Genomic DNA, 25,998 nt, shown 5'->3' with positions numbered 1-25,998 from the left:
AGTGTCCTCATTTTAAGCATTTATGGAAAAGTTTTTTTTTTGAAGCCTAGCAGTTTCTTACATGACTTTTCCCTACTTCTTCAAAACCTACCCTGACAATACAAACTCCCTTCTAATTGGCAGGGAATGAAGTCCCAGAGGCTCAGCCGCCCACATGCACGTGGCCTGCTGGTGGGACAGCAAAGATCTCCAGGGCATCTTCACCCCTTGGGGGAGGTAGGTGGGAAGGGGATATTAAATCTGAGGCATTGCATGAAAAACTGAGAGGATACAGACTTATCTCATAAAAAAATGCTGCCTGTTATTAAACAAAAGACAACCAGTCTCCCTCTCCCTAACAACAACCCAGAGGAATCCCAAAACATAATCAGTTTAGGCTGAAACACCATGTTGCCTACAAGATTAAAATTAGACTCATGAGGTTTCATCAAGGGAGAATTTAACTATGGCACTCAATCAGGCTGCAAAAATCCTCTAATAACAACTGAAATAAAGTCATTCAAGACAGATCCTTAAATGTCACAGGAAAGAAAGCCTGCCCTTGGCTGCATCCCTTGGCAAACTTATGTTGGGTATCTCTTTTCCCTCTCCTCCTCTACATGCACTGATGTCTTGTGGCCATACTACAGGCAAGCATCCTGCTTGGAACACACAGCACTGGGTCACCCAGCTTTGTGGCTGTCCCATAGCTCACATCCTTTAGGAGATGGTCTATAAACAAGTGGCAAACAGGATGAGAGAGTGTTTGCATGAACCTCCCAAAATGAAAGGCTTGTTTGGCTCTTCCAAGAGAACATAAAACCACAACAGCTACTCTTCTCTACGTGGCACCTCCAGCAAGGTGACTACAGTAAAACTGAGAAACTCTCTGTTGAAAGAACACATCAGCTCAGAAAAGTCTCATACTTCCAACAGCAACCTCTCCACTTGGAGAAGGATGGCTAAGGAGAGGTTTCCTTTGCCCTCCATGTGTCCCCACAAGCTAAGCATCACCAGACCAGCTCTGCTCTTCAGTGACATTCAAGGTCTCCCAGCAAGAAGTGAAAATAAAGTGTAAATATATGTCACTAAATGAGTTTGAAACTATGTCCAGTACTTTTTAACCTTGCCCTCGTGAGGCTGCCGCAGGACAGCACTCTCTGACTCAGCACTTTGAAATCACCTTACTATAAAAATTCATGGCTGTTCCAACATCCATTTTATGCCTAGCCTTGTCCTAACAAACTTGTGCTTTTGACACCACTCTCCTGTCAGGTTTCAGCCTGATTTCCTAAAGGAAGGGTTCTTGTTTCAATTCTTTAACCTCTGTGTTAAGTCCCAGAGATGTGCGAAGCAGGAGTGATATTGAATAATCAGATGGCATTTTGTTCAGTCTCCTGAAGTAACCAGTTACTTCAGGTGATCCAGTTACACATCAGACAAAAAAGTCATTATTTGCATAGTGTCCAAGCATGTAGGGAAAACTCAGTAACTGATAAAATTCTCTTCCTGTTCACACAGGCCCACCCTGATCTCACTAGGTCCATGAGCACCCACCTAAATTTAGGTGTGTGTTTATCAAAGTGAAATCAAGCATCTTCTGCTGCATTGGTAAGTGCTTTGTTAATCAGGGAGCTTGTGTAAGCCATGTGGATGTTTAATATTCAAACATAATTATCATCTAGGGAGGAAAGGAGCACTGAGCAAGTCTCATCCTGATTTAGTAAGCTCTGGGGAAAGCAATGACAGCTCAACCAGCGGTGTAACAAAAAGTCTGTCCTATGAATGTCTTCCAGAGTTTTCAGGGATTTTAAATTTACCTCCTTGATGGTGCTGTAAGGAGAAGGGTTCTTTTTTTATGTCAGATGCCTAATATTCCAGATAGCTAAGATATCCCCAGGTCAGTAAGGACTAGATTTATTAGGGTTTTTTTAACTCTCAAGAAGAATGGAACAAGAAGGGGATAAAATCTCACATTAATCTTATTATGCTCCTTAGATTAATGACTTTCATATGACAGTGAAGCTAATGCCATTTACTTGTCAGGGCAGCAGCAACAAAACAGAGAAGGTGTGTGTGGGGGGAGGATATGGCAGTACAAGAGCGTTCTCCTGCTCCCAACATCTTCCACTGGTTATTGCTCAGTATTAACAGCTTGCACCACTGTAGAGCTGGACACATCAGAGCCACCTCTAATCACTGCAGTACAATGCAGTGACAAACAACCGAAGAGAAGATGCTTACAGGGGCATTTTATGCTCATGCCCCTCTCTCCATCTTCCCCTGCCAGGAGGGGGATTCTTTTCTGCTTTCATCCCTCCTTCTTTTGAGAGCTGGCCAGAGCCTGTGTGATTGCAGCTGGTGGGCTACAGGGTTGCTGAGGGGGAACACGTGACATGCCTGCATTAACAAGGCCAACTGATGGGAGAGAAACATCGATGACAAGCACCCTGGGCAAAAAAATGCAGTTCTGGGTAGGACACAGAGACACGAGAGGATTTCACAAATAAAGTAATCAGAGTCTTGCACAGTCAGTTTTGCAAGACAAGAGAGAGTCAGCACCTACCTGCCACTTTGCATGAGAAGGTTATTTTTCCATGCAGGCTGTAAGGTTTAATAAAAGAGTTCTCCATACTGAAAAAGGAATGGCTTCTGAAAAGAAGTAATGAAAGCCCTGTTTCTCTGACACATAGCTTGCTTTGTGCAGGATTACTTAGCATTGCTGTTCTTCTCCTTGTCCCTACAAGCAGAGTAAGCAGTTGACTTAAGAAGATACATATTTTTCTTGATTCAAGTTTTCTGGTAAAAGAATATATTAACTTTCAAAAGCAAAGTCATTTCCAAAACAGTAGCTAAAATTAGACTGATTTTTTTTTTGTTCTCTCTCCCCTTTATGGCTTTTACAAGCAATTACCCTCTTAATGTTTTGAAATTATACAAGAAACTTCAATAGCAAGTCTTTTTCCTGCTGCATCTCCTTGAATGTGAAGACTTAAAAGCTTTACTGGAACACAACAGCGTGAGCAAATGAATTTGCCATTTTCATTCTCAATTCATTTATTTTTTTAAGAATGGGAAGCAGTGGGATATTTGTTCATAATTTTACTTTTTTTTAAATTTTTTTTAAATTTCGTAATGATGAAGTGAGTTTGTATGACAGCTCTAGAAACTGAAGGCAGGATTCTTCTCTGTACCACGGCCCTTCAAAATGCTGTGGGAGTGCTTCTAAAATAGCTGCAAGGGCTATGACGCCAACGCATCTCTCGAGCCTCTTCTTTCTTATGGCAGGGTGGGACACGTAGGTGGATACAAATTTAGCATCCCTGCTCATGTGACCATCCCACACGATGCATAACCCATACAAAGAGCCAGGCCATGTGGGGAGTTGGGGATCCTGCAAAGTAGGGCTGCAGGAAGCGGTGAGATAGAGCCACGCAGCAGCGCCGTGGTATCCATCCGGCTCTAGACCTGGATGGCCCTGGTCAGGCTGCACCCTCCCAGGGCAGGGCAGAGGCTGATGGGCTGTGTCACCTGCTGGGTAAGAAGAGAGCCAGCTTCCAGCCACTTGTGCTCGAGAGCCCCATGCTGCCTGAGTGGTGGGGATGTGTCTCAGTGTAATGTGGATGGGCACGAGGTGTTGATAAAAACAGAGGGCAGGGTTGCCAGCTCTTTTCCCACCACCTCCCCTGGACTCCTAGGGTGGAACTAGGGGCACTCACCTTAGTGGAGGAGGCAAGTCTAGCCTTTCTCTCCTGCTCAAGTTGTCCCCTGGAGGAGGGTTTTGTTTGCTCCTTCCTCACTGTCACGCAGATGCCTACTTGCTAAGACCACAGCACTGGATTGCCACTGAGCCAGCAGTGTTTGTTTGGCTCTCAGCACTTAGGAGTAAAAGGTGTTTCTTTTGCTAACAAAGCAATACCCACCTGAAGCACCAACTCTGAAATCTGCAAATAGGAAGCAAAGGTCATGCATAGCTAAGCCATCCAGCTGGATCAGGGAAACTAATAAAACAACTCAAGCTCTCTGTTCTGCTCCAAGTTTTGTCTGCATGAAGATAAGAGGCAGCATCAATATCTCATACAGAAATGTGTTTCTATCTCCATCTCTCACCCCCAGGACCCCTTTGAAATCCCCTGTGGCAAGCAGTGCCTTTGCTTCTGCTATGTCCTGACCATGACTACCTTTGCTATAGTCTGACAAGGCTCTGCAGAATAAACCATCTAAAATTCCCACATCTTACGTAGCACATCTCTGTTCTCATTAAGACTGAATCTTCTCTTGGGCCACAGTCCACTGTAACTTCTCCCTGCAGCATTTAACTCAGTCTGTTTTAACTTACTTTACCATCCATTGCCACCTAAACCAAGTTATATCTTCTGTTAGATTACAGCATTCATAAAATATGCAAGCACTAGCTTCAAGAAGGCACTTCCTTGGGACCTTCATGCTTGAATTCATTCAATGTTCTCATTATCTTCCCTTTCTTTGCACTGCAGGACATAATTTCTCTCCTCAACTGGTGAGAGGTCAGTCAGGACGTTTGCCCCAGAGTCATCTGGATGGAGCAAAGGTCACCTCAGTTGAGGTCTTCTCTGCCTGTCAGAATGGGAACAACCATCTGGGTTTCTCACTAGCACAAGCTCTGATAAAACCCCTTCACAGTCTTTTCCAGCTGGGTCCAAGCAGAAGAGGAACTCGCAGAGATAAACATCTGTCTTCAGCATATGCAGTCAGAAGGAAAGGGCTGGTGGGTCCCCTTAGATCTAGTCCCAGCACTTTCGAGTGAGACATATTGAACTTAGTGAAACACCTAGAAAAACACAAGGATGAAGGCAATCCATCCTGCAAAGCTCAAATATTCCTCATACAAATATGCTGCAGCCATAAATGCTCTCAATGGAGGAAATGGAAATATAGGAAGACATTTGTTCCAGCAAACACAGGAAAGGCAGCAGCCTTGAATTGACTGTGAGCACATGAGTATGCTGGGATTTTTGATTGCACAAGGGTCCTTCTCACAGGAAGGCTCATGTAACCATGGCAATGGAGATCTCTGGATGCACCTCATCCTTATCACCACAAACAAACAAGTTAAATCAGATGCAGATAAGAAAGGTTCCACTTTTCCCTCTCCTCTTTGTACCAAACAATTCAGAATGGATAGGAACCATAAAGAATAAAAGACAACTTCATAAGAAAAACAAAGTTCCAAGAATCATCACAACTCAGGTTTTTATTCAACAGTGAAGTTGAAGGGAAATATTATTTTTTCCCTTCAGGGCAAATGTTCCAAATGGAAATTAAGTAAAAATATTGTTCCCCAAAAGTATGCACAATGAAATTAGTTTTCATTAAATATATTTGTTTGCCAAAATAAAATAAAAAAATTAGAACCCGTACAAAAAAAAATCCCTTGCAATTTTCTAACACTGTAGCAATGACAACAATGTAAACCTGGATGTTTGCCAGTTGTAATTAATTTGTGAAAATTACTGTTGAACTTTGGACCAAGAAAATAAAAATCACTTCAAATAGCAACAAGCCAATTTTAGAGGCAACTGAGGCTTAGGGAATGCTACAGGGATGGGACGCACTAGTGGCTTCACACACCGTTTTTGTGAGGGTGATCTGCTAGTGTGGGGCTATTGTGAGAGCTGGGAGGAAAAGAAGTTAAAAGCTCTTGCAGCATTGCAGCGTATGGTACAGCAAAAACCTGCAGACTTTCCGTTCTGGGAGCCGATCACAGTTGGGTGAAGGCTGGTGGCAAGAGTTGAGATGATGGTGAAAAGGACAATGACAGTGACGAATGGTGCAAGCACTGGGGAGCAGTTAACCAATTTCATCATCGCATTGGATTCAGTTGTGAGCAGACTCTTGTGAGTGTCTGGGGGAATCTTCTGCTTACAGTAGCTGCTTCTGCTCCCTAACCCCCTCCTCCTTCCAGTTAAAGCCTCTGCCCTTGCCACATGGGTTTCACAGGCATGCAGTTTGATAACAACGTCCTTTAGTTAAGAATGTTTATTCCAGTATTAAAAATGTAAAAAAAGTCCTTGGGAGGGTGCTTCTTAGTGGCAGTCTTTGCCTTAAGCAAGGCCGATAGCCTGCAATTACAAGGTAATTAAAGCAGTGTGGATTTGGATGAGCAATGGGGAAGATGGGAATGAGGAAGGAAGGGATGCAGGGAACAGGAAGGAATGCAGGTGTTTCTACATCCCTCCCCAAAGCCAAAATCCAAGGTGCAAAAGTTGGTTTCTTTTTTCCTCACACTCTTCTTTTTTTTTTTTTTTTAATATCTCTCCAGTTATAATATATTTCCAGTTTCAAAGCAAGTTTCAGTGACTGCCTCAGTTACAGTCATAAACAAAGTCGTAGTTGCTGGGCTCCTTTGGGATAGGTGGGGGAGCATCTGGGATCTGTATATTTTCCAAGTCAAGGAGGCGTAGCTTTATCTCCATGCTGAGCAGCGTGTCTAAGTCGTTCCGCGTTAGATCACTCAACATATCCTTCCCAAGGAGGGCGTTCAAACCATCGGTCCATACACAATACTGCACAGGAAAAGGATAAAAACTGTCATTAACAGACTTTTCATACACAAACTGCTTGTCTGGCCTGGTCCTCTACAGGTATTGCTCCCACAGGGACTTACAAAGAGACCTAAAATTAGGTTGATGCATTTTATTAGCTCATATAATGAAAAGGGCATGTTTCACTGAGCTGGTCAGAAAATGGAAAAACAATTCCATAAAAATGGGAAGAAACGACAGTATTTAGTTGTTTGCCAATGTGCTATCTCCTCCAAACTTCTTGTTGAATATTCTTCAGCAGTTATAGGAGTTATATCTGACTTAGGACAATGAACCTCTGGATAAATCTCCTTTACTCATCTCATTCTCTTTCCCCAGTACCTATTAAAAGAGCCTGATTATCTTACACTAACTAAACTTTTAATTCCATGACAGTTAATTTAAGTGAGCTGAATCTCACCTCCAAATCCTTCTTGACTGTGTATGAAATCCTATACTATCTAGTTTTATTGCAGTTTGCTTTCCTATACATTAAGTGGTATCAGTTGACCTGCACAAAGATAGTCTCACATATCTATGCCTACTTTAGCCCTGTTTTACCTGAAATAACATATTGTGAAAACAAACCAGATAATGCTATATCCTTCATTAAAATTAAATGTCAAGCTGCTTGGGTGTAATACTAAGTGCTGCAAATGCTGAACTGGCCTCTGAAACCTTTTCCTTACTGTTAGCTTTTTCCTGATAGAAGATGCCATCTTTCCCAACAGCTGACAGCCTGTGATAAGCGTGGGCTGAGTAACCATTTTAAATCAGCAACAAACCCAAGGGAGATCGGTGATCTAGAGTCAACTTCTGTTGAATAAGTCACTTTCATTTATTACTACAAGCCATTTATTCGACTATGAACAGAAGTACTCAAATGCTGTCATCTAAAAATAAAGATTTCAATCATGAAATTATGTCCTAGTTTGTGGGAGAAAAATTAAATCAACTGTAACTGCATTTTTATCTTACGAATACTTCTGCTGAATTTCACGCCAAAAAATGGATTTTAAATTTAGCTGACCATTTGCTACACGATACCGCCAAGTTTAAATATAGCCATGGTTGACTTCATCCCACAGCAGAAATGAGGATTATTTTTAAGGAAGAGAGAGAAACCCCCCTATTGGGGTATGTCTTCATCCAAAAAAAGGGCATATTTTAAAAATAGGATGGGTTAACACACTTCAACATCCAAAGTGAAATCCGACCCATTTAAATCAGTGACAAAACAGTAGCAGAGCGAGGATTTCACCCAGGGTGTTGGCAAGTAAAGCTGCAGCTTTAACATGAGATCAGCTTTAGAGTTCAGGCTGTCCTGCTAACAAGTACTAAATAAACAACTTAGCCTGCCAATTCTAGGCTGTCAAAGTGTGCCACTGAAGAGTTTTAAAGCATGCAATTTTTGTGGAGTGTATGTAGAACATCAGGAAAAGAAAGAAGCTATCCTAGAAATGTGGTTATTTTTGAACAGACTATAATCTTTTATGATGGACTTGAAATCTTTCTTTGGGACAGTCTTCCCCAGATTCATTATGAGGAAAGGAACAGAAAAGCAAAAGGCTCTGCTCAGGTTACAGAAGCGCAGAGCACCCATTCAACAGATGCAGCCCCCGACATAAATCGTCCATCACCTGCTCAGCGAGTACGGTCAGTGCTTTCTCTGGGGAGAAGTCCCAGAGGACTGGAAAGCAGAACTGCAGTTCTCTCCTCTTCCAGATATAACTCATTCAGGGCCCACAGAAACCAAATTCTGGCCACAATTCAGCTTAGTGCAATGGCCTGGAAAAGGGGTTTCCTCTCTAATCTCCGTATTGGCAAGTGCATCTAATTAAACTCCTGTACATTTTAAGCAGAGAGACATCCTAATGAGATGGTGGAAAAACAGAGGCATTCATTCAGAATCTTTTTTCCTTTTAATATGCAAAAGAGACTAAGAGCCACTGAAAAATTAATTTACGAGAGATTCATTTTCATAAAACTCCAGTGAAACCTAATTATGGTCTCCCTCATCAGTTTCTCTGTCAAAAATCAAGGATAAGATTAATCCACCTTTTGCTATGTAGTTGAAACCAGTTATTAAGTATTTAAATGAAAAACAAATACAATGGAATGATCTCACAGTAATGAATCCTTTGGCTATCAGTAATCTCCAACAGATGGCTAAGGGAATTGCCAAACTTAAGTGGGCAAGAATGAGGTCCAAATCTCAAAAATCCTGGTTCAGTAATGAGATTTTATTAAAGAATTGCCTTGGGAGTCAAGAGAGTGGAACTAGAAAGGTTGTGCAGGCTTCATCCATCTGGATGCAGCCCCAAGCAACCTGGTCTGAGCTCATCGCTGACCTGCTTTGAGCAGGAGGTCGGACTGGGGACAGCTCCAAGGTCCCTTACAACCAGAATTATCCTATGATCCTAGCTCAGTTTTTATTTTTAGGACACACTCAATTCCCACCTTCCAGCCTCACTCTACAATCACGAGGACCGCAGAAATACTTAAAAAAACCCTGCAAGTCTGACCTGACATTGGCATGTATGAACATCATTCCTGAAAGCTTTCCAAATCTTGAGATGCCACCAACAAATCTCCCAGGTTGGCAGTGCTGCTAAATTAGCACTTCTATCGACAGGCACCTCAGTTACTTTGGTGAAGAGTCACGGGCTTCACAACATGCCACTTTGCCTTTCCTTGTGGGTGCTTCCTCTGAACATGTGTATTTTCTACTTTAATCACAACTCACTCTTCTGCAGGCCGTGGAAAAGTACAGGGGAAGTGAGATGTCCTTTTAAAAACTTTCATTTGGGAACTGTCAAGTGGCAGCAGAGACAGCTGCCTCTGGCCATTTTTTTGAACATAATAATTTTATTTTGAAGAAGCTGCATGAGATCAGAAAGAGAAATAAAGATGATAGGTGTTTTAACACAATCATGAGCAATTGGGTTAGTGCATCTCACTGCTGCTGCCTGTCAGTGGGGTGCCTTAACAGGTTTTGAACATTCAGACCATTAAAATCCACTTGTAGCTATAGACTATATTTCAGATACAGTGGCTGAAAAAATTTTTACTTTTTATGACCATTTGCTGAAACAGTCTAAAATTCAGTTTGTGGAGAATTTATATCAGAGATCATCGATTTCTGATATGTTCAGTTCAGAGGATGAAGACAATTATGCTTTGCTTGGAACTACAGCTCTAGTGGCACACTGTGCCTGGGACCCTATTGCTGCTTTCCCTTACAGGAAAATTGATGAGCAGCTACTTCTCCGGAATGAACATACTTGAAAATGATACTCAAATATTAATCCATAGGAAAACCCAAGTGAGTATAACTCTACTTCCTCTCCTAAAATTAACATTTATTTGAAGGTTTCAGTTCAGAACTGAAAATGTTGAAGCAGCATAACTAAATACACTCACTTGTAAAACAATTTCATGCACTTTTTTAACACTACTGTATAATGCAGTTTAATGCAATCTTCTCTAGCAACAGTGTTCTGAATTGAGGCCAAATGTGATAGCACAAAATAAGTGTGAAAATGTAACACCAACTCTTCTTGCTTTAGAAATAAGAAGGATTTTTTTTTAATGTAGTGCATTCTGCTAAACCTTTACTTGAAAGTTCTTTGAGAGAAACACATCGAATGCTTCCACACAATTAGGCAAATTAATCCCATCACCTCCTGAAAGGCAATGATGTTGTCTGTTTCCTTGTGTTGTTTAGTAAGAGAAGGGAGCAGGGAAGGAGTTGTCATTCATCCTTGCTATTGGTGTTTACACTGTCTTTATACAAATGAAAGCCACTGCAAAACACTTCCCTGTGGAGATGGAAGAGAGAGGGCCTTCTGTGACCACCTGTCATGAATGGTCTTAAGCAATGTGACGCTGAGAATAAGGGGGATGCCATTCTGGAGAGCATAACTCTGGCTGAAATTGAGACCCAGCGATGGTATAACCACCCCTGATTATGTTGGTATTGTCAAAATGAGCTGAGGCTGGCAGTGATTCTTTGAAAGCCTGGCTGTACAAATCCCCAGTGTTGAAGTAAAGTTCGCTAAAGTGAACACACAGAAATGTTCTCCAGTGTCTACTAAAGTAGAGCAGACCAAAAGAAATAAATTACATCAGGAAATGGTGAGCAAGGTCTGTGGAACTGCAAGGTCTGCCTGAGCTCTCTCATTTCTCTTTCTTACGGCTCATATTTCAGGAGGGCTTAGAAATCCTGATCTTTAATACAAATCATGTTTCTTCTGTGGCTCAGATATGCAAGAAAATTGCAGAAGGTCTTGTTCCTATACTAATTCCTTGGCTTCCACTTTGTTTTGAGACATGACACTGATTTAGATGGACCTGTACTCTGGGCCAAGATGCCCATTCTTATGTTCTTACAAAGCTGTCTCTTGCCTTAAAGCAACTCATATGGCTTCAAAGAAATTTCTGTACTCTGAACTTGACTTACCTCATGCTTGTCTGGAGCAATGAAATTCAGCTGGCCACTTGAGTCATACAATATAGAGAAAGCAAGCTCTAGCACCTCCTGGAACAATACAGAGAAATGCATATTAATGCTGCATGAGAGAGGTATTCACACATTCATGTCTATCTGTCTTTCTTCCTTATCTCTTATTCCCCAAAACAAGTTGAAAAATAAGTTACGGTACTCTCCTGTCTGGGCAAAGCTGAGCAGTACCAAACCACTGCCAGAGACTGGCACAGCAAGAACTCCACCACAGATGTTTAAGTCAAAATAAACTCACCCACCTCAGTACTGACTGTAGGCTCACTGGATCATGGATTACTTTAGCATTTGAGTTTAAATTTGAGCTAGGCAATATAGTGAGGACTCTAATCAATATAATGCATAATAATACACTTGCAACAAACTCTTCATGAAGACTCAACAGTTTTTTTCAATTTGTATAGATTAAACTCATAAAGTTCTGCAAGGTTTGATTCCCTGTGTCAAAAATATTGCCAGGGCAATTAATATCCTGGTATGTACTTATGTTCTTTTCACTGTTAGAAATCTATTAAATTATTCACTCTCAGGAGATTTCTGTAATTTTGTTTCTATCTGAACCAGAATCAGCAGCCTCAGTCAAACCAAACTGTCTGGGTTACTTAAAGACCCAAATGAATTTCAGGAAAGGAAAAAACAATCATTTTTCCCCTAACAACATCATCTTCCCCCCTAAGCATTGAAGCTGGAGTTGTAAAAGGTGCCTAAGTGAATTCATCAAGCACTGACCTTCCCTAAAAGTCACCTGGACCTGGGTTCCTATGGGAAACTAAATCAATCTGAATAAATAATGAACTTCCACTGACCAGCAGTGAGCATACAAAGATGTTGTCATATTATGGTTATTGCATGCATCACTACAAGTGCCATTACAAGGATTTGGCAACTGTAAGCTAGCTGATATGGATATATTAACTGTGGAAAAAAGACCCTGCTACATAGGAGAGTGCTGACTTGTAACTGTGATCTGTATCACACGTCCTTTTCTTTTTGCCTCGTGACTTCCTGAGCCCCATCACACTGATGACTTTTGCTGTCTGTCAGCTGACAACAATCCCTGCACTGCCAGCAGTGACAAGAGAATGGCCTCTTACATTTGTTACACTAAGTTTTTTTAAATGGAAGAACTGACTGCAGGGACTGCAGCATAAATATTGCTCTAGATTTCCAGCCCTGATCTCCTGGTCTGAAACAGACATAGGAATTTGGATTTCGGTAAGGGTTATTTCGGTTTCGAACTTGTATGATTAAGAGCAGAGCCTGAATCATAAAACTTGCAATCCTTATGGATAAGCTTGGATGTTAGAGGTCAGGCTTCTCATGGGAGATATTCTTGGTTTCCTTGAGTTTAGCTACTAGGTTCAACTTGCTGTATTGCCAGGCTGCAGGAGACAAGGCTATGTTAAATCCCCATGGAAGGTGCAGATACTAATAGTGCTGGTGCACCCAGCAAACAAACGTCTCAGAGCTCACAGAGCCTTTCTGTGTTGTAGGCATGTCTCTCAGCCACACCTTATTAAGAGTGATGTTCCTCATTACAGCAACAAATCTACCTCTGTCCACATGAACCTGGCATTATCCCCTTAGATAGTGTTACAAATTACTGACAGAACATGCCAAGTAATGCAACTGAGGTTGCGAAAATAAAATGTAGTGCTATAAAAAGGGCTTGTACTGCTATACTATGATGTTCCCGAAGGTCATCTGCTATACCACGATGTTTCATGGAGGTCAACAATCCCACAAGCCTGATCCCTGTATATTTGTCCTTTGGGAGATTCCAAGGAATTTAATTTCTTCACCACAAAGAAAGGAAAAGGTGAACAAAAATCTCTACTTGCAAGAGGAATATATCAGGGAGCCAAAGGTTTGGTCATTTCCAGTGAGGCAGAGAGTGAGAAAAGACTATACCTTAGGGCACCAAGTTTCCCTTTCTGGGGAAAAGTGTGAGTTTGGCAGCCCTGGCTACCATTCAGCTTCTTTGTTGACTGCTGTGCACACTAAAGGCTTGGGAATTACAGCTTCCAGGTGGCAGTATCACTGTCACCTTATACATAGCAAACTGTCAAGGAAAATGGAAGCTTAAGGAGCTGGAGTTGCCAGATGGCCCTCCACACTGATAGCAGTCTCAGTGGTTGAGCTGGCTGACTTGTCAGAAACCCCACCTGGTTTTGTTACACTCCCATAAATGACAAGGAGGAACTGGCAATTCTTAAAGAAAAACTGGTCAGTCTCTATCAGCCATCTGTGGTTTTCCCTTTTCTGTTCTACTTCTCAGCCTTTCTCAAAGTAATTTTCCACTCCAGCCTTTTTCACCACTTTCTTTTCCTCTCTGGTCTTTGTTCTCTCACATTTCCTCCAACTTGTTCCTTCCCTCTTTGTTTTGTTTTCCTCCTCCCGCACCTCAATCTGCTGAACTCACTTCCCTTGGCACTCCTAACTTCTTCCACCCTTGAACAAGTCAGACCTCTGTCCTTCCCTACGTGCTTCTCAAAGGTGACAATATTGGGATCCACGATGTGCCTCTCTTTTGAGCTGCACTGAAAACAGGGAACAAGAGACTCTGCATCTGCAGGTCGATACTTCCCACTCCTTGGTTCCAGCTCTGTAGGGAATGCTGTTGTAGGTGGTATGAAGGGAAGGTTGCTCTCCCATGTCCAGAGCCTCTCTCTCCCCCAGTCTCCTCTGGCCCCTGACGTGGGCCAGAGACAAACTATTTTTCATGAACAGGCATTTTAGGTGCCTGTGGCTGAGTGAACCCATACAGATGGAATGACCTCACTATGTTCTGCCTACTCTGTCTTCAAAGGTCTCAAAACACCCACGTCTTTACTGAAGGTTGAGACCTTGCCATGTTGAGTTTTCTTGCCAGAGTCATAAGATCTGCCCCAAAGAACCACCTAGACAAGCAGTGGCAGAGAACTTTTTCAACTAACATGAAATAGAAGAGAATCTTCATTCAACAGGAAAGTGAGCAGAACCATTTCAGCTGACTATAAAGGCACAAAGTCTGAAGGCACAAAACCTGCCACATCTGCAAATAAAGGGTGATAGAAGAACATTTTGAAATATCTGGCAACGTGTTGTCCAGATTCTCTCGTGCTTCCTTTTGAAGACTGCAAAATCTATCTAATTTCTTTAAAATTCACTAATATGACTTAAGAATCAGAAATAAGGACTTAAAAATTTAACCTAATTAAAAAACACAAGCAAAGTGAACAACAATGGATTCAGGTCTGGTCCTATCAAGTCGTTCCAGCTTCATATGCATGCAAATTCCAATTCAGTTTAACTCTTATTTATTTCTAAATCATCCCACTGGAAGAATAATGGCCATGTGCTGGCAAATGGAGAGGCACTGAAGCCTTTGTTATGGACATTTTGCCAATTCCATCTATGCTCATAGCATGGCATTCTGCCAGTCAATTTTCTTTTCCGCCAATGAATAAACATTAAGGTGGTTGTTATATACGTACAAAGAAAGCACAGGATGAAAAGACCTCTTCAAAAATATATCACTGATTGTGAAATTTCAGAAAGTGAAAGGTTTCATACACTAAATTCAGCTGAATTACATTCTGTGTGTCGCTTTTATTAAGTTTTGATTTCGTAATCCATATTAACTTGGTACACTGCAAACAAGCAGCTGCAATGTCGTGCATGACAGTTTGATTGGGATGATAGTTAATTTCAAAAACTTTGTGCTTCCCAGGCAAAGAAACAAGGAATTGAGAAAATAAAAAAAACCCAATAACCAAATCATCAAAAACCCTGCACCACCTCAGAATTAGTAAAAACATCAAGATTATCATTGCCTCAGTCACGAACAGAATGCTCCAGCCAAGGATGCAGCCATGCCACCTATCAATTCCTGATTTTCACATTCTCAGCCAGAAATTTTATACCATTCGAGAGCAATTTTACCTAAGGAAGTGGGGCCACACTGAGAGCTGAGGACAAACTGATCTGCAGCACTGCTAATTAGCATTAAACACTATCTAGACATTACTGCTTCATAATGATGACACATTTCCATCACTGCCACCCACTGCTTTCCATCTTTCTGTTTTGTGTGGACATATGAGTGCTAAGACAAGGAAGCACTAAAAATACTTTATATGCATCACACAAATGCCCCAGCCAAATGCTGTTGATGGTTCAGCTGCAACATGACGTAGGAGCTGTACGCAATCTATTGTGCTCAAGTGTATGTTTGTGCCCTGATTCAGAAAATCAACAAGGAAAAATACTCCTGGGATTTTTTCCTCACTTGGCTCGACTTTTTAATTTCCTACCTTGTAAAGCCAATGCTGAAAAGGAGATGATGGTATCCTGAGAGAATTAAAGCAACTTCTGTGTATGAGAAACAATTGCAAAACATACTCAAGATGCTCTGCCTATCCGTGCATAGTAAAGGAAAGAAAAGTTGTAGCTCTGAAACGTAATTTTATTCTCGAAATGTTGAAGCAGGAGCTCTTAACTTCACTATCTTGTCCATCAAAATCTCTTTCTTATTGGACCCAAAATTTCTCTGTTTCAGATAACTGGAAATTCTGATTCAAATCCTCTGATCTGGTTCCCAGACGTCTCAGGGTGTTCTAGGTCAGACTGAACACCAGTAGAGCCTCACTGCTTCTTGTAAGGTCAGAGAGCACCACCTGATAGAAAATTTACGAACATACCTCCGTACAATATGGCATGAAACCTTCACCTCTAAAGATGCCAGACTTAGTTAGTAACTCCACTTCTTCTTGATGTGGTGACCATTCTTACAAACAAAAACTCGGCAAGATTCTGGCACTGTATAATTTTAGTGCTACTGTTAGCTTACAGTCCTTGATCTGAAACTCTGAAAGGTAGCACAAATCTAATTTAAGCTGAGCATGCTTTCCTACAAATTATTTCTCAAATGCAGTGTTTAATACATCCTTATATGCCTCATTAATTGCCCAGGATTTATCTTATATGCTTTTGTTGGCAGTTGTTCTTGTTCCTGACTAGACCTGACGGTATCATCAGCTGGACATTAATTGCAATTTTAGCAGGTTTCACTGAATGTGAGCTCATCAGAGAACACAGTTGGAATAAACCAGTTATTTATCAGAAACAATATAGGAGTAGGTACCAACAGTCATTGCTTTGCTTTAGAAGTAGAAGATATCACTACTAAAGACTATTCTAACTGTGCTCTGAGCGTATCACACAATGCACATCTTCCATGAAATATGAGTAAAGGAAGGTAGGCCGTCCCAATGCACATCTTCCATGAAATATGAGTAAAGGAAGGTAGGCCGTCCCAATAATTCAACTTAAACGGTCTGAGGTGAAAACAAAGGGTGTGCATACATGAAAATGTGGCAGGCTGGAATGAAAAATACCTGTATTACTTCAGGGAAGGTCAAGTTGACAAGCTTTATATTCTGTACAGTAGGTGTTCATAACAATTTGAGAACTATACCTTGTTTTGTTTAAGAGCTCCTTTCTCCTTCATGTGGGGGCAGTCTTTCCCAGTCACAACAGCTTTTATATCTGCCACTGGCACTGCATTAAAAAGAAACAAAATCAAAACCCAGAAAATTAATTATAACCAAGGTGTGTAAAAGCTACAGGGTGTACAAAGAGGCAAGAATAATGTATTAAAATTGCCATTTCCTTTGCCATTTCCAGCCTTTTGCAAGAGAGAAAACTGGAAGAAAATGACTAAAATAGGAACCAGTGAGTCTTGACAAAATCTCAGGCATCTGGAAAAAAAATCTGAGAATGTTTTTTCTCGCCTATTGAGACTACTTTGGATAAAAGTATTTCATATAAATGTGTACATGTGTCTGGACAGTATTTATGTGTACTCCTGTGTCTCAAAAACATATAGTTTTCTGCCTTAATAATGTAATATGTCTGCTCTGTTGTTGCTCTTTCCTAGGCAATCAGGTAAAGTCTCTGCTGGAGAGAGGATTCTGGGCAAGCTGGACCCCATCTCACTTACTTAAAGCTTTTAAAGCCTGTATGAATTTTTTAAATAGTTTTCTATTTCACTCCAATCAGTAGTTTAGTTGCTTTCTGGTACTAAAAGGAATAAGGAATACTAAGGCTTATAATAAGCCATTCTGATTGCTTTAATATGTGAAGTGAAAAAAAAAGGTAACAAAAAAATATTGGAATCTGCTACCTCTCAGAGTCACTCACAGAGTGAGGTCACTAAAACATAAATTTCTCTGAGTTTCAAGCAAAAGTCAATTTTTCCAACAGTAACTACATTATGAAGAATCTATATGCTCCACAATACAATATGGTCACTGAGTGACAGTTTCTACAATCTATAAATAATACATTATCCTTGTGGCTGCATAAAAGCATCGTATATATAGAACCGCACAATAATATGAAAATCTGTTACTGCCCAGTTCTTTACAAACTCAAATGGAAATACTGGAGAGGAGAAATGCATTTACTCTTCTACTGGATACAGCAGCGCTATACATTTTATGACAGATTACCTCAGCACTATGGTCAAATGGATAGCATGAGATATAATAGACTTTTTTGAAGGACTTGCTTTGCATGAAAAACAGAAAGAAATGGAAATCATTTGGCTCTTCACTAATCAACTTCTCCTGCTTTTAGTCTCAGCATTTTATGCTGTGGGTCTGCTGAATTTTTATGTCTCTGACACTCCCCTACTTTTTGGTGAAGAAGAGATATTATTTTTGGGAGGAGAGAGTGAGCTAGGATAAACTGGGAAGTAAAGGAGATACTTGACTGCAACTGTGGTAGAAAGGTCTCCTTAAGAAGAGTTTCTGCCACTTGCTGAAGATGTCCAGAAAAACAATTTCTCTGTTTGCATAAGATAGGGTTTTCTGAAGTTAGATCTCTCAGGCAAGAAGGATTTTCTCCAGGTTTCATACACTTGATCTCTGTGATCTGGAATGCAGTTACTATGGGAGATCACAGGCTGATGTGACATCCCAATCTTTATCTATCTGGAACTTGGCTTATTCCTTGCTTTGGAAAAATGGAATCAAAGACTTGAGAAGGTATCACAAGCTGACTACAAGATGCTGGAGGGCATGAGCACAGATGTGATGTGGTCACAACAGATAAAGCCCCAAGAAAGAGGACAGCTGTTTTCTGTCCCAGCTGGAGTCTGCATGGCTTGTTAACTCTGCCAGCCTGAAGGAAAGGGTGACATTCACAGAAGTGAAAAGGTTAAAACCCCCACATTTATTTTTGGAGATAAACACCAGTTATTCAGGCTTGGCAAGGAGTACACAAAATGCCCTATGCTGCTTCTCTTGGTCCTGTTTTCTTATCCACCTATTCTCTTTCATCAGTTGATCTGTTTCCAAATGCTGACAAGTTGTCATCCTATTCAGATTTTAAGAGTTAAAAAATCAATATGAGTCTACATTAAAAAAAAAAATAAAAATTGAATATTTCTGAAAAGTATTCAGTAAAATTCCCAAGCCAGTTTGGTCTGATACAGTTTTGAACAATAGTGCCACTTTATAACCTCATGTCTTGCAATATTCTCATTTTTTTTTAATTAAACTCTATCTAATATGCTAAATCTTGTATCCTTCATAGATGAAAACCTGAGACATTGATGAAATACCTATCTCTTTCTCAAACTACATTGGTATCTGCTCTGCCACCAGGCATGCAGAGGGAATGTGTGGGTCTGGCCCAGTGGTTTCTAAAGCACAAGCCTTCTGCCCCCATGGGATTCCGACATTCCCAAATAGGCTCAAGAGCCTACATAAAATGCAAATGCAAGATGAGGCTCACAGTCAGGTTCAGGGGTTTGTGCGTGGAAGGGTGCTCAAAGCAAACAAATCTGGGAACTGTTGGTCTTGTAACTGAGCCCACGTTTCAAGTGTGACTTTCATCCTTCTGTCATCCTGACACTACTGTAACATTCAAGGGCTATTTCTCTAAGCCTTGTCCACAAAAGCAGCCTCTTCCCATGCCAATGCAGCAATGTGAGACCCTGTCCTACATTCTGCCAAGTCTGCAGTAAGAGCGTGGAACATCCTTGAGGGAATCGGGAAAGCAATGAAAACAAGGGAATGTGACTGTAAACTACCAGGGCTCCAGCATCAGACAGGCTCTTCCCTCTTTCCCTTCCAGAATGCATCTGAGAGCCCTTAAAATTTTCAAGAGCTGCTGCCTGGAGACAGGTTAGGGCAGGAAATCTTAAATCACTCTTCAATTTTCAGGCTGGAGAAATTTCAAACTTCTGAAAAATTAGTCTTTCTGCTATTCTGTGAAAGAAGTGGAGCTATCAACTAAAACACTTGTATAAGCATGTCTAATTTGATAATGTCAGAAATGTTCAGGAAAGAACAAAAAGAAATCATTCCTTATTCAGTGCTTGATTTCTTGAAGTCACCTCCCAGTGACAGAACTGCACCGGTCATTATTTCCATTATCATAAAAAAGTTTCTCAGGATTGTATGTTAAACCTCTAAAAGTCATGTTTAAGGATGAAGGAGTAATAACTAGAGTATGTTTTTTCTGAAGGGCCCCTTTTATCTATAATAAAAATCCCAATAAATCCCCTGATAGTAGTTGCAACAGAGGTATGTCCTCTCCCAGCTGGGTACACAGAAATGGTGAAGTCCTCTTAATACTGTTCATGTATTGAGAGCAACATGATCTCACAATAACAACATCTCCTCACAATAACAAAAAAGACCTCTGCCTGCCATGTCTTTCTCCTCCAGTCTGGTTTTTTACCATGGACAGGAAATGCTTCTGAATATGCCCAGGTATTTTTATTTTACATCTGCAGTTAGATGAGCAATGAAAACAAACTGTGTTCCTCCCCATGAAAGACCTGACATTTCCAAGCTGAATGCAGTTATTAACTCATCAAAAGGCTTAGGTCAGTCCCCTCACACACTTGCCAAAACCAGGAGAGCAGCAGAACCAAATGTCCCCTGCTCTCTATCTTCATAAAGAGAGCTGTTAATAATGTCCTATGTTAAGAGAAACCCACTACAAGTTATAAAGAAGAACTATCATGAAAGAAGCAAAAGCGTCACAATCTTTGTGCATGACTTACATTTATCTTGCAAGGAATCATGAGGAACTTCTCCCTGGGGACTTTCTTCCAAGTCTCCGTAGTGCAAGACCTTGTGATTAGGTGAAAGTCGACAATACCAAAATTTGTCTGTTAAAATAAACACATTAAGAAAGGTCACTAACATGTCTTCATCACCAATATCAATAGAATAGGAGGAAGCTTACTTAAACAAGATGCTATAGGGAAAGGCTGTTTTTATTTTCAGGACACAAAATGTGTGGGGTTATGGAAAGTGGGGCAGGGATTTTGCTCAGTAATTTTACTTCATTAAATGAAGTTGGCATTAATCTACAGAGTTTTTTTGTTATTGACTTAGACACTAGCTCAAAAAAAAATACTAGCAGGAAAAAATTGACTTAGTTTTAAATGGTATTATATATCCTGATGGACAGAAGACTGACAAAGTAACCATTGATTTGAGTGAATAACTTAAATGTAGCCATAAACGCTTCATTTTTAGCACCCACTATATTAGCATCCAATGTGAAAATTAAGCCCTGCCAGCTGTCTTGTGTGGGACACCCAAAACCTGATACATTTGAAATATCCCATACTTTATGAAAATCATGACTCATGTGGTGTTTTTATAGACATAGAAGAACACCCCCATATTTATGGAGGGACTGGACATAATAAACACACAAATACTTAAAAAGCAGATGTTAAGTCCATTGTCCTATAGATAACTCAGTGCTTTGCATGGTCACAAAGGTATGTGTTACCATGAAGTCCACATCCCAGTTTGCATTTCATTCCTTCCTCAGAGATGTATATTTACATCTCCTGACAACTCATACTTCACAGGATATAATACCTCTTAGCAACATCTGTTAAAATCTGCTCTTGTGAAGAACATCACCTTTGCAGAGCCGGGCCACCACACTGCCTAGTGTGCAAGGATGGTGCTTGCCAATTCCCCTTCTGAAACGGCAAGAAAGAGGTTTCCCCTCCTTGTCAGAGCCCTTTCTATCTAATAAGTAGACCACATAATGTTAAGCTGTCAAGAATACAATCTTGTTACATCCAAGCTATAAATCTCCAAAATCTCAGGGCAAGGCTACATGTTAAAGTGCCGGTGGAGGGGGGCAGAGGGCTTCTCTGACTCTGTGCTTCTCTTGTACTGGCAGTGCTGATGCTGTGCCAAGCAGCAGCCTGAGGGACAATTTAGGGGAAATGTTAGCACTGACACAGCCCTGCGGCGCTGCAATCGCTGTGAACAAGCGGAGCCACAGTTTGGATAAAACATCGGAGTAGCTGTAGAACCACCAGGGCCAGGATATGTGAGCTCATTTGGGGTGTTAGCAAAGGCAGGGCTTCCTGGCTCTGTTAGTCAAACACTGGCTTCATAGACCCAGCTTCTTTCTGAAGGACACTCCAGTTCCCTACCCAGTCATTTAAAATGCAATGCAGTAAAATCGAGAAAGGCAACTGAATGGCATAAATGGGCTTTGACATGCCCTTTTAAATTTCTTTGTCATGGCAGGTAAAAATGTTTGAGGGAAAAATCCCATACACTTCAAACCACTTCCTGAGTGTGCAACCCCTTCTACAAAAAGGTTTCAAAAAACTTTACAAACTTTTGGCAAAGGCTCAAAAGGGCAATGGGAGAGATTCCAGTTATCTACCTCGCAGGCATGCACAACACTGAAAGATTTATAGTAGAGAGCCTGAGATTATGATTATGTGATGCATACAAAAAGAGCTGCTGAAATAGAAGCATTTCTGGACTGTAAGCAGTACATACAGTGTGGTACAGTATGGGATCAAGAAGAAGACCCCACTTGCAAAATTTTTGTAGGGATTTGAAACTAAGGCAAGCAGGAACCCTCATTCAGCAGACTCTCATCTGAAGAGCATACACACACGCAAAGAGAGCACATGCACACTCGTTAGACTGTGTATCTCGGAAGAATGCATGTGAAAATTTTCTATATTCATACCTTGTACAGGGAACCTCATCCTCAAAAAATATACCCCATTAAATCTGATAGTAGACCACTATGCCTAAAGAAAAGCCTCAAGTAACTGTAGCAGGAGGCTTTCATATCTAGCTTTCACTGCAACCTCACTGTTTATTTGGATGTACAAAGGAATTTTGCTTTCCAGCTCTAAAATTAAAACAGTAATTTTTTCTGAATAAAACCCAACATGGTTTCGCTATCTTCACAATGACCTGGGCAAAAAGATGGTGTAACTGAAAAAAAAAAAATTACCATTGATTCCTTCCAATTTCTCACAAATAGGGTTGATGTTGTTAGCAAGGGTTTGGCTCTTTAATCTCCAAAGGGTTAGTGTTTTGGTAACCTTGGTTCTCTTGCAATGCCCTACTTCAATAATAAAAGAGGGAAAAACCCCTCCATGAAAATGTCTTACTTCATTTTAGGAAGGGGTGGTTTTATGGTTAGAAACCCAAGCTCCAATGGTATGAGGAGCCTTTTACAGCAATTCCCCATAACCCAAGGTTAATTAAAAACTAATAGCCATAGAGCGTAGCTTGAAGCGTGCCCTGCACAATTCTCCTGTGGGCTCACTAATAACTGCTGCTGTGCCACAGCCTTGCTGACAAGGGAAAAGGCCTTAAATGAAAGCTCCAAACAGAACTAACAAGGTTTCTTCAACCACAGCTACTAAATGACAGCAGCAGCCCAGCTGAGGAGGGTGATCAGCATGTTAGTGATGTGAAGCAACCCTTGCTTCTACAACCACCTCAGCCTTTCCCATTTGGGTGTTTTCAGCTGTACATGATGCAACAAACAGTGCATCAGAAAATATCCCGCTCACATGACATCTCAGTGTCTTGGAAGGGAACAGTTTTAAACAGGATGCATGCTGTTTTACTGTAGTGCAGGTGCTGAACGCAATTTCATTGGAAAAGTGGTGTATTGAATAATGCTGCAGTCAAAATAAAAATTACATGAAATTCCTTCTATTGAGAAAAAGGGTGAAGAATTCTTAATTACAGAACACCACATAGGAAGTGGCCAGAATTTAGCTTGAGCTTTAACTTGATAAAAAACAACAACAAACCCAAAACCAACAACAACAAAAAAAACCCCAAACCAACCAACTAAACAAAAGCAGAATTAAAAGCTCTTTTCTACCATGTTTTGAAAGTGGTGTTTATAAAACAAAGAAAAACTATCGTCCAAACCCTCCAGAACTCTAAAACCCAAGTCCACAGAGTTGAAGTGCCACATGAGGCTTCAAAGACAGAATAGGCATTCCTCAAAAGACGCGGTACTCCACAGCTAGCAGATCTGTGTGTATGTGCACAGCTGGAGTGGGGCAACAGGAAGCAGTGGGGTTTGTTTTGGTTTTAGGCCCAGGCTTATGAATTTGCCCCAAAGACCAAGTCCCTTCTATGAATTACAACTCTCATTTTGTATCCAGTGTTATTACACCTGCCTCTGTAAAACTCCTCCTCAGAGCAAGCAGCTGTAGGGGAAGGCAGTTGCTAACCATGTCTTTAGACATGATGTGGACTTGTGATGTCGTCACAATTTTTGGACACTACATTATTTGACTTTCTGGTGAGTCCTTACGTCTTTTACCTCAACGCCCATTGATGCAGTCAAATTAAGGTGCTAGAAATTTCTTTGGGAAACAGAATTAATCATTCTTGTTTTTTACCTGAAAAGTTTTCAAGTAAATTTTTGTTTTCCAGATAATTGCTAGAGCAGCCAGTGGGTTAAACGTATCACAGCACATTGATGAAGATTATAGATGAGGTTAAGAAAAAATCCCAAAGAACAAAATCAGCTACAATTTGGCTACAAGACTAATATTCCAAACTGTGAACAAACAGTAGAGCACAGAACATTTTGCTGATGGGCAACAGAGTGCCTGGCCATTTACACAGTGTGTTTCCAAGTACATTAATGGCCAATGACTCATATGCCCTTAACAATACTATTCCAGGCAAAGAAGTGCTGTGGTTAGTACAGAAGTGCTCTATTGTTAGAATCCAGGCAGAAAATAGCTCAGATACGCATGGAGGAAAGTCTGAGAGTATATATTTTTTCCCAAGATATGCTCAAGATCACTAAAGAAGGTTTTGGTCCAAAGAACAATTTCCTCACAGATTTAGCCATAGGAACATGCTTTTAAATATATCTGTGAAAACAAATGTATTTGTGTAGATTTTAGATACATGTATATGGGCTCACACTTTCTCTTTCACTGTGTTGTCTTTCTCTAATACAACTGTAGTGATATTTTCACTCGAACTGCTTTAATATAGCCAGGAGGCTCTCCAAATGACTGGTGAGTAGTTGACCTGTGGCACTGTTGGAGGCAGGTTTTGTTTAAATGGTTCCTCTCAGCAAGTCACGCACTCACAGAATATTATATTTTTTGTGAGACTACGGAGGGTGGGATGAAGTAGCAGTAGAAGAGAACTGAGCAGAAAAATAGACGAAGTGTGTGTTGTTGTTCAGAACTGTGAGTTACTTAACCTAGCAAGAGACAGAAAACCTGTTTTCACTTGACTTTTTGCTTTAATTTAAGCTTTCTCTTTCCAGTTTACTTCCATGGTGCCTTGTGTTCTTAATTTAATGGTGTGTATCACCAGGGTTTCCTTCCCTTCCAAAAATTACTGCTTAAGCAACCTCATCTTTGGCTGCAAAAGCACTTCAATAACATGCAATTTCTCTATAATCTTTATAAATCTAAATGGGGAATTTATTTCCAAGAGTGCACCCAGCAATGTATACTAGAAATGTACTGGATGACAGCATCAGAGGTATCTATTATCCTCCATAAAATGCCTTTATCTGCTACTTAGCTCTACTGGAAATAATAACCATTGGGTGTGTAGAGTGCTTTGCAGGTTTTTGCTTTAGTCTTCTTCCCTTTCTTTTAGGAATTATCTAAGGAAGGAAAAAGCTGAAGAGGTCTATCTGTTCAGTGGATGTTCACGGTCCAGGAACAAAGTGGGGATTTGCAGAGCTTGATGACCTGCTGTTGAACATGACCAGAAGGGCAAGCTAGATTTTGCTGTTTTATTTCCAACTGATTAGGATACTTATTAAAAACAGGAGTTAGTTCTGCAGTTCTCCTATGAAAATCTTGTAAGGGAAAGGCCATGTATTTTTTGAAAGTGCTAAGGTTCCTGCTGGGACAACAATGACATTTCTGAATTTCAGCTACAGAAACCCTGCTATGATAATCCTGTGCTGAAACACAAAAGGCAGAGATATGACTACAGACAGCTCACAGCTTAATCTTCAGCATCTCCCCAGTTAATAACCTGTTGGATTGGAGGCTTTCCAATACCAAGTATATACGAAAGTGTTTCAGCTCTTCTCAAAGGGCCATAAGAGGCTGTAAACTCCCTTCTCATTTTTTTGTAAGTCAGTTTTTTCAACCAACTGTGACTAACCATGTGTGTCCTGCCACATGTTCAAACAACAATCTTAACAGAAGTGTGCTCTGGAGTCTTTATCATGGGTTAATGTCTGTTAATTATTTTTAAATGGACAATTTAATGCTGTCAGCTTCTCATGTGTAGGGCACGTTCAGTTTCTTCTTCTACAATCCGTAGATTTGTGACACTTGTTCCAGAATTGTCTCAAGGGAAAAAAAGAATCATAGGAAAGGTATAAAAAGCATATACATACCGAAGTATAACACCTACCTGATCTTGCTACTCTTACAAGTAGGTTGCCACATAACAGGCAAATCATGATGCCTCAGAGCACTACTCATTTCTGTTTCAGCTCCATATCAACCTCATGGACTACGGCCCTTTCAGAGCCTTGATAAAGCTCCATGGCAAGTGAATTCAGTTGGGAGCAGCAGACAGGTGGCAGGGGTCCTGAATCCCCTGAGGTAGCGCAGGGCAGATATACAGG

The 25,998-nt window shown here is 40.7% G+C and overlaps 1 protein-coding gene across 2 annotated transcripts in view; it reads right to left on the bottom strand.

Annotated features, from left to right (window-relative positions):
- Nucleotides 1-5,194: 5,194 nt before the first annotated feature.
- Nucleotides 5,195-25,998, bottom strand: part of ELMO1 (engulfment and cell motility 1) — a 312,368-nt gene continuing 291,564 nt past the window's right edge. For both annotated transcript variants that reach the window (XM_050308939.1, XM_050308947.1), the window contains 4 exons: nucleotides 20,126-20,233; nucleotides 16,523-16,605; nucleotides 11,005-11,082; nucleotides 5,195-6,524 (listed from right to left, as the gene is read on the bottom strand). In XM_050308939.1, coding sequence (XP_050164896.1) covers nucleotides 6,324-6,524; nucleotides 11,005-11,082; nucleotides 16,523-16,605; nucleotides 20,126-20,233 — 470 coding nt within the window. In that variant the 3' untranslated portion in view covers nucleotides 5,195-6,323. The remainder of the gene's footprint in view (nucleotides 6,525-11,004; nucleotides 11,083-16,522; nucleotides 16,606-20,125; nucleotides 20,234-25,998) is intronic.

This window comes from Myiozetetes cayanensis, unplaced genomic scaffold (genome assembly GCF_022539395.1).
Source record: "Myiozetetes cayanensis isolate MyiCay16 unplaced genomic scaffold, myiCay2020 scf1, whole genome shotgun sequence".
Classification (NCBI taxonomy): domain Eukaryota; kingdom Metazoa; phylum Chordata; class Aves; order Passeriformes; family Tyrannidae; genus Myiozetetes; species Myiozetetes cayanensis.
Note: the sequence above shows the minus strand (reverse complement) of the source record. Positions and strands in the feature narration are given on the sequence as shown.